The sequence below is a fragment of the Beta vulgaris genome, chromosome 7 (assembly GCF_026745355.1).
Source record: "Beta vulgaris subsp. vulgaris cultivar EL10 chromosome 7, EL10.2, whole genome shotgun sequence".
Lineage (NCBI taxonomy): Eukaryota > Viridiplantae > Streptophyta > Magnoliopsida > Caryophyllales > Amaranthaceae > Beta > Beta vulgaris.
The window spans coordinates 41,022,133-41,034,833 of NC_079208.1; the positions used below are offsets into that span (position 1 = coordinate 41,022,133).

The 12,701-nt window shown below is 32.1% G+C and overlaps 1 protein-coding gene across 1 annotated transcript; it reads right to left on the reverse strand.

The window, feature by feature from the left end:
* Window positions 1-4,043: 4,043 nt before the first annotated feature.
* On the reverse strand, window positions 4,044-7,029 carry LOC104899447 (probable pectate lyase 4). The gene is made up of 5 exons (XM_010686643.4): window positions 6,586-7,029; window positions 5,705-6,056; window positions 5,127-5,337; window positions 4,953-5,021; window positions 4,044-4,407 (listed from the first exon to the last, which is right to left on the reverse strand). Exons 1-5 carry the CDS (start codon window positions 6,893-6,895, stop codon window positions 4,165-4,167), a joined length of 1,185 nt encoding a protein of 394 aa, XP_010684945.2. The 5' UTR covers window positions 6,896-7,029; the 3' UTR covers window positions 4,044-4,164.
* Window positions 7,030-12,701: the final 5,672 nt, after the last annotated feature.

Below are 12,701 nucleotides of genomic sequence, written 5' to 3' on the forward strand. Positions count from 1 at the left end.
ATGTCTAAAGGAAATTCCACACACTCCACGGTGCAAGAAAATCATTTAAGATTCCTATTTTATATATAAACTCCATAATCTCGCTTTTAGTACCAATGAGAAACCATATTAATAAAAAACTAATTGTCCAAAATTACTGTTCAAGTACATTAAAAATAAGGTACATTGTTCAATTATATACAAACAACTTCCGGCAAACAATTGCAAATTTGCAATAGGTGTATAAGTACCTTTTTTTTTCTTTTATAAGTAACTAGATTTGAAGCCGTGCGTTGTACAGGTTATTGTTTATTTTATTTTTTGCAAATTTTTTGTTTGTAAGACAATGTTAATCCCCTTAGGGTCTGTTCTCTTCGGCATAAAACAACTGAACTGATTGGAGCTGAATTGAACTGAACTGAATTGAATTGAATTGAATTGTATTAAATTAAATTAAATTGAATGTAATTAATATATAAATAATATTTAAACAATAATAATATGAATATTAAATAATAATTATAATGATAAGTAATAATAATGAATAATAATAATAATAATATTTTGGATATTTTTAAATGATAGTTATAAATAAATAATATTAATAATCATAAATTGATAATAATAATAATTAATGATAATAATGATAATTAATAATAATTATTTTACATTATTTGTATTAATATATTAATACTTGATGATGATATATAATAACAATAATATCTAAGAAGTAAATTAATATTACTATTTTAATAATTAGATTTAATAATATAATAATACTCCCTCCGTTTCCTAAAGATCTTCCCTCTTTCCGTTTAAGGGTGTTTCCAAAAGATCTTCCCTCGATCTTTTGCTTTATTTCTTATTTGGCAAAACAAATTTCCCTATTTACCCTCTCATGTCACTATCATATGGTCCACCATTACATTATTAATTCAATTTTACTCCCTTTCTCTCCCCTACTTTAACCCCTTTTTATTTGTTTATTTATCTTAACCTTTCTCTCTCCTACTTTACTCACACCATGCCCCACACAACTTGATTTTCCTTGGTATCTGTAGGAACAGTAAGTGGGAAGATCTTTAGGAAACGGAGGGAGTATTTAGTAATAAAAATAATGATTGGGTTGGACCGCGAAAATTACATCATAAACCATTTTGACGCGATATGATTGGTTTATGGACTAAAAACGTAGGTTTATTTGTGCTTTGACCTAAACCATGTTCCTCCTAATAATAATAGTAATAATAATGAGTAAAGCTATAATAAACAAAATAATATATAGAAACAACAAGAACAACAAGAACAAGAACAAGAACAACAACAACAACAACAACAACAACAACAACAACAATAATAATAATAATAATAATAATAATAATAATTATACTTAATAATAACAATTATACTTAATAGTAATGATATAAAAATAAATAAATAATAATAATAATGATAATAATTATAATAATAATAATAATAATAATAAGAGTAATTAGTAAAATAAATTATATCAACATAATAATAATATTTAACAAAATGGTTATAAAAGAATGGAGCTGAACTGAACTGAACTAAACTGAGTTGAACTGAACTAAACTGAACTGAACTGAACTAAACTGATTGGAGCTGAATTGAATTGAACTAAACTGAACTGAAAATAAGCTGGGGAGAACAGACCCTTACTTTGTTGATCCATGTTCGGATAGTAAAAGGTTGGGCTTAGAGAAAAAAATTTAGAACTTGAAACAAAATGGATCTAAAGCTTTTTTTTTTAAAAGATACCTTTAATTTTTCGGTAGCAAACTCGTGCTGATAACGTGTTGTGAAACAACTGAAAACAGAAAATTATAGAGTGAAAGATAGCAGAGAAGTGATTTCAATTCTTCCCGTTGTTGTGTATTGCTACTTATGGCAAAAGCCATATTTATACTACAAGTCAACATATCTCTATTACATAAGGGAAGGGGTTAGCAACGGTGTCCTCTTTTGAACTGACCATTTTACCTACTTCCCTTTCTAAATTACAAAAGGAATCTCAATACCGAAATGGAGGTCAAACAAAGCCACCGGAAATTAATTTCAACAATGAATCAGAAATCACTTATATGAGGAATTTTGACAAATCACTCATAGAATTGATAAAATCACGTTGTAAAAATCACGCAAATCACTCAAATGATCAAGAAACTTTACAAAAACTAAAAATTAACTTACAAACTAAAACTAATATACTAGGACGTCAATACATACAAAAACATTCACAAAATTCACTTACAAATCATTGTTCTCAATAACCATTCACAATTACGTATTCACAAAAATTACCTATAAACACAAATCTGAGAAAAACATAAGATTTTTACAGTGATATCACAGATTCGTCCATCGGCGATTTGCGAACTTTCAAACAGGTACATATATAATTCTTTTAATCTTAAAAGTTATTTCACATTAGTCGACTGTTATATAGTTGAAAAAATGGAGATAATAGGAATTAGTTGAAAAGGGCTTTTATATAATTAGACTTAAATTTGATTCATTTTCATATAAAATCTGAAAACAAGATGTGTATGAAATTTGATTCATTTTCATATAAAATCTGAAAACAAGATGTGTATGAAATTTGATTCATTTATGACACTGATGAAAAAGTTACAAATTTAGTTTTTTAAAAAAATCCCAATAAAAATTTCTGCCCAAAACTTTTGCAAAATATCCATGTTCAGAAATAAATTTTGAAAAACAAAACAATATCAAACCTTTCCGCGAACAACTTTTGCAAAAATCCATTTTCAGAAAAAAAAAAAATTACATTAATTTGCGAAATCAACTTGTGTATGAAAAATGTAAAATTTCATTTCACCTATAATTGAAACTCAAAGTGTTAAAATTTAGAAAAGGAGAAAAATAAAAAATGACCATTTCATGCGAAATCAGATTGTGTATGCAAAACTTAAAATTTCATTTCAAATTTAGTTGAAACTCAAAGTGTTAAAATTTAGAAAAGGAGAAAAATTTAAATGACCATTTCATGCAAAATCAGATTGTGTATGAAAAATATTAAAATTTCATTTCAAATATAATTGAAACTCAAAGTGTGAACATTTAGAAAAAGAGAAAAATTAAAATGATGAAAATTTTTAAATATCAATTTGTGAAATCAGAATTTAGAAGTTAGACAAGGAAAAAAAACTGAAATTGACTTATACTTTTCGGTTACAATTTTGGGATCATAGAGAAATTACTAAAATCCATATCAAAAACTATTATAAATTACAAAAATGAATAAAACCAAAAAAAAAAAAAGAACATGACGATATTTAGTAAAGAACATAATACTGATTAAAAAAGAACATGCGCATATAAGACATGAGAAACAAAAAACTATTCAAAATCACAAAAATGAATAACAACATAAAAAGAGCATGAAAGAATCTTATTCACAAAATGGAGGTGAACTTAAATACTAACTTGCATTTTCAGTTTGTAAACTACTAAGTATTAGGCCTAAAAATATCATCGCACGCATCGCGTGTACAAAAGGCTAGTGTACATTATCCTAGTTGGCCTAGTACATAGGTTTAGGAAAAACTTACCATGCGTTAAATACATGGCATTCACTTTTGACTTCATAACACTAACAACGAATTATCATTTATTGTAAACTCGTTAGATAGACCTTGTTTTCTACTCCCTCCGTCCCAGAATATAGTTCTCATTTCCATTTTTAGGTGTCCCAAAATATAATTCTCATTTTCATATTTAGTTCCACATTTTTCTGTATTTTGTCTAGAAAAATTGTGTCCCATCATTTATTTGCTTCTTGAATTTTGTTTTTTCCTTTGTTTAATGAACCAAAATGTTACAATTAATGCTCTTTCACCGGTTATTCTCCATTATCTCTCCTAAAAATCTTTACTATCTCTCTTATATTCTACTTGCATAAATTACCATGAAAAAAGGGAAATGAGAACTATATTTTGGGACGGAGGGAGTAGTTTCCAACGATTTCTAAATTAACAGCAATTGGACCCAATATCATCAGAATAGCATAGTAGAACTGATTAAGACTGAACCATCTATCTTATTTCATAAAAGCCAACCAAAATGAGAGTTTATCTCCCAAAGTATGTAAATATATAGAGCAATTGTATCGGTATGTTATCATTACTGCGTAGAGCAAGCCTATGACTGAGCATCAGAGAGTTTGTCAGGGATGCAGGGAATATTCTGCCATCCTGTACAATGCTGAAGAATATGTTTAAGAGATTCACTAGGCGGTTCCAATGTCCAGTCGCTGTAGAACTCGCTAGGATGAAACACGCTCTCTTCACTGCCCAACGGCCTTACACCCGATTCAGCTCCATTTAGAAATAGGTCTCCTTCAGATATTATGCTCCCAGTAGCTTCTTGTTCTTTATCAGCAGCCTACATCAGATGGCAGATTGATAAATTGACAATAAAAAAAGATTACCATATCCATTTTAATCTGTTTTACCAAAAATATTTAATTATGTCTTGTTCATTGTCCTTACTAGTCATAGTTCTATGGTGAGTCAACATCAGTGAGCAAGAACAGATGCAAATCAGTCAGGCTATAACAGAAACAAATACTTAATCTGGGTCTAAGATTATGCTGATTTAACTGAAGCAAAAATCACAGCTTAATAAAATGAGCATTAACAAGAGAATTTCATGACCTCTCCCATATCAAGATAGAATGCAATTCACAATAGAAGAACATTAAATGTTTTCAGTAAAAAGAATAAAATGTACTGGGAGTTATCAAGGAGGAAGTATGCATCATTATGCATCTGCTTCATCAATCGATTAAAGCAGCGCAAAATCCTTTTCAAAGCAGAAAGGTATATAACAGAAAGACTCCAAGATTACTGCCATCCTTCTCATGTTGAGTAATTAATACTATATCATCACAAGGAAAGAAAAGAGTAGAAATCCGAGATGTAGTTTACCTTCTCTGTGTAGTATAGAAAAGCTTTTTTCTTCTGTCCAGCTTCATAAATGTTGCACTGTGAATATATCTGAGCACAAAGGAGACAAGCACAGTTAAGCAATATAGACAGGCAAGAGACTAACTTTTACTAGAGAGATGATGTTGTTGGGGCTATAACACCCAACGTCCCAACCTGTGACTCTACACTGGCACAGACAGCATAAATTCCCCAATCCCTGGTGTAATTATTGTACAGATGAACTTTCCCAAATCTCAAGCGAGGTTGCCTTTGTCGGGTACCATCAAAAAAACAATGGTGAATAGTCACCCGAATACATCTATCGTCAACATGAGATGGATCTGCTCCAATGAGCATTGTTTTGTCATGCTGAGAAAAATAACACCTGCAGAGCAAAAGAGAGATATTGAACCAATTTACTTCAGCTAAGTATGTTACACCTCTGTCCAAACATAACGTCCAGATGCTTTTGTGCAAAAAAAAACAGGAACTGTCACTTCATTAGGAACTTGAAGCAATCGATGCAAGTAACAATCCACGATTACAGTTATAAATTGGAACTGCAATTCAGATTTCAGATAGTGCAAAGAATAAAATCTTTCCAAAGTTAAGTTAAAGATTAGAAGTATTAGATATGATTGCCTTAAAAATCGTGAAAGGTCCTTGGTTTTATATATTCAGGCAACGGAAATTAAAGATCTTGCTTTAGGACAAAATTTAGGTAGGTTGAGTTCCAAGATCCACTTACTAACCTAGATACAGTGATATCAGTACTTTGTCTGGTGATATCTATGAGACCGTCATCATAATCACGCAAGCTGCAGCGATCAATCCATATATGCTTAGAATTAGGTTTGATCTGAATCCCATCTACATCATGCCCTCTCCCACCTTCAAATTCTAGATTGCATATGATCACATGCTCACATTCCTTGAGCCTTAACCCTTTTTCTGTGAACTTAATTCTTTGGCCACGGCCATCAATCGTTTTGTAAGACGATACACTGAGGTAAGACTTGAGTACAATGGTGCCTGAAACTTCAAAGACAATCCAGAGTGGCTCCTTTTTCCGACAAGCTTCTCTAAGCGATCCAGGTCCATCATCTAGAGCAACACCGAAACTACATTACTTATTACTATCATCATAGCAGTTCTGAAGCTCTAGTAACAAGATAATCCACACAGATCATCTTAACAATCACAATTCACAAGTGCTTATCAAATTATCCCAACTAAATTGGATCAGCCGTATCATATTATAACAAAAAAGCAAATCATACACTCGAAAAATATTACACTCTTTACCAAGCATGTCTTGGCCTGTGCTGTCAACGATAGGTCGCAGGTTCGAATCCCCCCTCCCCTTATATGTACTTTGTAACGCCTTTGTGGCTCATATGGATTAAAAAAAAAAAATTACTCTCTGTGTTTGTTATTAGTTGTTCCACCTTTACTTTACCTTCTGTTTATTGCATTTTGGAACAACAATCCTAATAAATGAGAACATACAGTTGGGCTTCTCATCCTCACCAATTTCACAAATTGGCAATTTAACAATAACAACCCTAACAAGAAAAGAGCAATAAAAAGAATGAAATACTTCCATAAAAAAGAGGGGTGATGAGTGACTGACCAGCGAGGGTGGTGACATGGAAGAGGGGTCCATGAAGGCCACCAATGGAAGAGCGGCCAAAACCTTGAGCTTGGCCGGCGAGAGCGCGTAAGCAAGAGTCAACATGGGAGTATGGTAACGTAAGAGCCATTGAAGAAGATTGAGATTGAGAATTATGTTGAGGAATGAAAGGAGGAGGTGGATATAAATAGTTGGGATTTGTAGGGAGAGGCAAAGAAGAAGATGATCCTTCCACCTGTTGATGTTGTTGTTGTTGTGGTTGATGATGATAATGTTGCCGGTTTTTGCGATGAGAGTGGGAGTTTCCCATTTAAATTGTGAGTAACGTTGTTAAGAGTGAGTGTTTGTTTGCGGTTTCCACCTGTTACTTTATTAATCACTAATCAATGTTTCTCCTTCAATGGAGCTGAATTGCGATTTGGGGAGTTGAGAGTTTAGACTTTTTTTTGGTGGGGTTTGTTTTAATTGTCGGCATACAGAATAACAGAATACGAATCTGAATATGAATATTGGAATATGAACGGTCGATAATACTGTGGCACTGGCATGTGGGGGAAAGGAAGAATAACGATAAAGGAATAAAGGATTTGAAGATTGAAAAGAAGTCAGAAGTCAGAAGTCAGCTTCAATGAGTATAGTAGAAAAGGATGAATTTTTAAAAGAAGAATTCCTCTACACTGTCCTCGTCCAAGGCTTCATTTATAGGCCCATTTACAAGCTAGACACCTTCTAAGGCTCTAACCCCCCCCCTCTCCCTTACATCCCAAGCAAATGCTTGGGGTAGGAATTGAATCCTAGACCATTTTAGGTAAGATGGGAAAACTCGCCACTTGAGCTAATCCCAATTCCTTGGGAGCGTTTGGTTCACATTATTTTGGTATCAGGTATGGGTTTAGAATGAATAAAACTCATACCTAGTGTTTGTTTTATTATCTAATAGATTTAAAACCCATACCTCAAACCCATAAGGTATGGGGTTTAGAAACCCAAGAGGGGAGGTGGGTTTGGCTCATACCAATACCTCTAGGTATTAAATAGAAGAAAAAAATTCCATTCCCAAATAAAAACCAAACACATGGTATTAGGTATCAAGTTACAAACCTATACCACCTTGATTTCATTCCTCATTCCAAACCCATTCCACTATGTGAACCAAACGCCCCCTGAAAAGGATAAATTGGCTCCTAAAAATACTTACTTCGTATCTTGTTTACTGTTTTCAACAAAAACAAAACAAAATACTAGTATTATTCACCTGAGTGTGTGGGCCTGTGGCTATTGGGCTAGGGCCAAGGACAATGTTCGACATTGGAACGTGTCCTAGATTTTGTTTTGTGAATTGACAACTACTTTAGGCTTGTTTGCTCCTTTTTTCTCGTACTAAATTCTTTGGATATTTTATCTTAGAAAAAAAATGAACAATTTTTCTTTTTTGTTAATTTTTTTAGGTATTTCTTAATTTTACCTGACCTTTTTACAGATATTTTCTTAACTTTTTTTTAGATATTTTCTTAACTTTTTTCGAACTTATGTTATTTCTTTGAATTGTTTTGAATATCTCTTATTTTTTATAAAAATAAGTAAGATTAAGGTGAATAGAACAACCCTTTAAATGAAATCGAAAAAAAATAAGAATTTGAAGTGAAATACAACTAAAATTGATATAATAACAATAATGGGGTAGTTGTGTTAAAGGGATGAAAGGGGATGGACAAGGATGGTGGGAAAAGGACAAAAGAAATGTTATGTTTATATAGAGGGACATAGAATAAGAGATTAAAAAGAGATAGGGAAAAGACCCAAATTCAAATACTTTATGCTTATGTGTTGTTAGAATTTGTCAAAAGAAAATAAAATATAAAATATTATGTCTTGCATATGGGCGGCTACACATACAAATATAGGTGTTTGCTGGACACGTGCGCGTATCAGTTAGTCATCTAATTTCAAAAGCTCATATCTCACTCTTTTATCATTAGAATCACACTTTTGAGTTTTTTTTACCAGGTTATGGAAAGATATCGACCCAAATTTTCATCTCTAACTTGAATCTTCCCAAGATATTAATTGTGTTATGAGACGTGGCCTTTTGAATTTGACCCTTATACAAAAACCTTTTATGAACAAATGGAGTTACTCTTATGAATAAATGGAATTACTTGTATGAATATGTGGTTACACTTAACAATAAAATGGTGTTGCTCTTTTCAAAAAAAAATGTGGTTACTTTTATAACAAAAGAAAACTTTAATCAGTTTATCTTCGAATGAGGTTACTCGTATGAGGAAAAGGGGTTACTTTTTGTGAAAAAATTGGGATTACTCGTATGATTAAATAGGGTTATCGTATGATTAAATGAGGTTATTTTTGTGAACGAATGAGGTTACTCGTATGAAAAAATGAGGTTACTTTTGTGAACAATTAGGGGTACTCGTATGATTAATTAGGGTCGTCGTGTGATTAAGTGAGGTTACTCGTATGAAGAAATGGGGCGACTTTTGTAAAAAATTGAGGTTATGATTAAATAGGATTGTCGTATGATTAAATTAGGTTACTCTTGTGAACGAATGAAGTTACTCATATGGATAAATGAGGTTACTTTTGTGAATAAGTAGGGTTACTCGTATGATTAATTGAGGCTACTCTTATGAACGAATGAAGTTACTCATACAAATAAATAGGGTGCTTTTGTGACAACTAGGGTTACTCGCATGATTAAATAGCATCATCATATGATTAAGTTACTTTTATGAACAAATGAAGCTACTCCTATGAACGAATGAGGTTACTCATATGAAGAATTGAGTTACTTTTGTGAACATTTGGGGTTACTCGTATATGATTAAATGAGGTTATTCGTATGAATAGATGAGTTTAATTTTGTGAACAATTACGGTCACTCGATCGTATAATAATTAAATATTGTCATGCATGATCAAATAAGGTTGCTTTAATGAACGAATGATGTTACTCTTATGAATGAGTGAGGTTACCGATCATATGAAGAAATGGGTTACTTTTGTGAATATTTGAGTTACTCGTATGATTAAATGAGGTTATTTGTATGAATAAGTTGAGTTATTGTAGGTGTATTTTTATTGCCTATGTGGGATGAACACGTATTTGGCTACCTCATTAATTATAAAGTTTTTATTGAAAAATGTTTTAGAAAGAAGTCGCTAACAAGTCTTTAAAGAGAGACTCGTAAACCTAATTGGATATTAAGAAATCATATGGAGAAATTAGGGATTTATCCAATGTAGATTTCTCCGTCATGACTCCATGAATGATTAATGAACCAAAAATTGAGTTCGGGGGTGAGGGTACGAATATGATCAGGAATCACATTTACCCCTTGATGGCCACTACTTAATTACAATTCATGTCCATATTTATGCAATTAAATAACCACATAATATGTTAATACGATCTATAATATTAATCTATGCTGGTTCTTGGAACACGTAGAAGTCGGATTTTGGTGACATGTTATTATGCAATCAAATTAATAGGAACCTAATACAATTGTCCAAATTATCTAAATTTAGCGTTGGAACATCTATTTACGTCTTTGATTAAAATAATAAGCATGTCCGGTGATGAAAGCAAAATCATATAACCATGCATAGGAATATGATAAAAGAAATATTAAAAAAATAGATTTAGAGAAGAATGTGAACGAGAACATTAATTCCTTTAAAGATCTAAATAGATTGTTAGTAAAATAAGAGTAGTTGGAATTGACCCTCAAGAATTATACATTTGTCGCCTGGGTCTTACGTAACGATCTACATGATGAGTCAAAGTTTTAATGCAAATGAATAGAGTTTGAATGTGTTTGAATGTATGAAAAGAATATTTCTAAGTTGTGAAGTCGTTGTATCAAAGTGTAAGAAAAAGTATTCATCAAAGTCAATGGTATTTATAGGAGAAGGAAATCGAAAACGATGCGATAAGCTAAGATGAAGCTGTGTGCTAGACTTACAACTCGTGTGCTATGGTTGAAACAGTACGGTTGGACAAATTCGAGTACTAGGACATGAAAAGGGAAGCCACCGAACCTAACTCGACGATCTACAAGCTTGGGGTAATCGAATAACTTCAAGAGAACTAGAAGACAACTAAGATGTTGTTAGATAGGGCTACTTGGACGCTAGGGTTGAATTACCCACCCGAGTAACCTCTAAAGAAGGAAAATGCATGGCTTGTTGGCAGTATTTTTCCTGGACGTGCAATTTTGTTAACTCACTCTGGTCAGGTCTCAATTGAGCCCTCCGATTAATACACCCGAACGAGTGTGTTCTCACCCGAGTCCTCATGCTTCTCTACACTCTCGATTCTACTTTGTTTTGCAGAAATTTCTTTTTGTTGCTTTCTTTATTATACAAGGGTGTTTATGTAATTAAAATTAACATTCCTAAATACTATTTAAGACAAATATCATCATGTCATTATTCTGGAGGCTAATTTTACATTAATCTTCATTGTGTTTTTTATTTTTTTACTCTTAATATTTGAAAGTTTTAAACCCTAGGAGAGAGAAAGTGTAGATCTATAAGTTCTTGCAAGCTACAGTTTACAGATTTTTATGAAAATTTCTTATTTCCGAGTATTCATTCTTTCACTGTACCCTGTTTTTTGCTTACTTGGTTTTGGTAATTATATTTGGATTTAGTTTACTATCCCCTTTTCCATATCAATACAATGATGATGTTAAATCTTGTTTTGCTGCCCTATACTCCCGTGGATTATGAGTAATTTAGTAACTAGGGGAAGGGATGAACCATTTATGATATCATGAACCTTATGTCAAACTTGGAAGTTTGACTATGGGTAAAATTTCAGTGTTTAACTTGATTTCTTATGAATGTTTAATTGAAAGATCAATGTTTAGGCATTATCTGGGTGCCTTTCATGAAGGATTGAGAGATGAAATCATGGGTAGACCTTAATTAATTGCTAGGCTGGAAATATCATGAAAATATGAATTTATGGGCTTAGGGGTCCCTTGAGTATCATTATGAATTGTGGATATACTTGATTGTTAGTCATGCCATGAAAAATATTGTGATTATAAGTTATTCTTCAAAATACCCCTGAGCAATTTTCCATTTTCACCAAATATCCATGAACCTTTCCAAAATTTAAATACTGGAAAAAGGTCGTTTCATCTGGTGGAAACGAAAAATTTGTTCGGTTCATATTAAGAAAAATACCAAAATTTTAATATTTTTTTGGTACAAAAAATAAAAAAAAATATTTATAAAGATATGGGCGGTGTCTAGTAAGTGCGACCTGTAAATAATAAACCCCTTCAATACAATAATAATATCATTATTTTCTTATTATTTTTATTTATATGAATAGAGAGTAATTAATGGTTAGAGTTTGATATTCAATATCATGTACTCCCTCCGTTTCCTAAAGATCTTCTCACTTACTGTTCCCACAGATACCAAGGAAAATCAAGTTGTGTGGGGCATGGTGTGAGTAAAGTAGGAGAGAGAAAGGGGTTAAGATAAATAAACAAATAAAAAAGGGTTAAAGTAAGAGAGAGAAAGGGAGTAAAATTGAATTAATAATGTAATGGTGGACCATATGATAGTAACATGAGGGGGTAAATAGGGAAATTTGTTTTGCCAAATAAGGAATAAAGCAAAAGAGGGAAGATATTTTGGAAACACCCTTAAACGGAAACAGGGAAGATCTTTAGGAAACGGAGGGAGTATGTGTTAATTTAACCAAATAAATTAACTAAATAAATAATAACACCTTGACTTTTTAATTGTTTGCATAATGCATACCCTTCCATCTTCATATAAGGCTTAAATATACTGCAAAAAAAAAAAAATCCAAATTCCAATCTAATTCAATCAAGTCCAATCAATTTAAGGGCCTGTTTGGTTCACTGAACCGAAATGGAATTGTATGAATGTCCATACCAGGATTTAACCTCTCTTGTCTAGGTTTAACCTCTCTTTCCCTTCCACACAAATTAAGATTTGAAACTTGAGGGAGATGGAGTTAAAAACTTAAGGGGAAGGGGAGATTGGGATTCTAAGGAGATAGAAATGGAGATAAATACTCTTAAATATGAGACTCTATCTTAAATATAG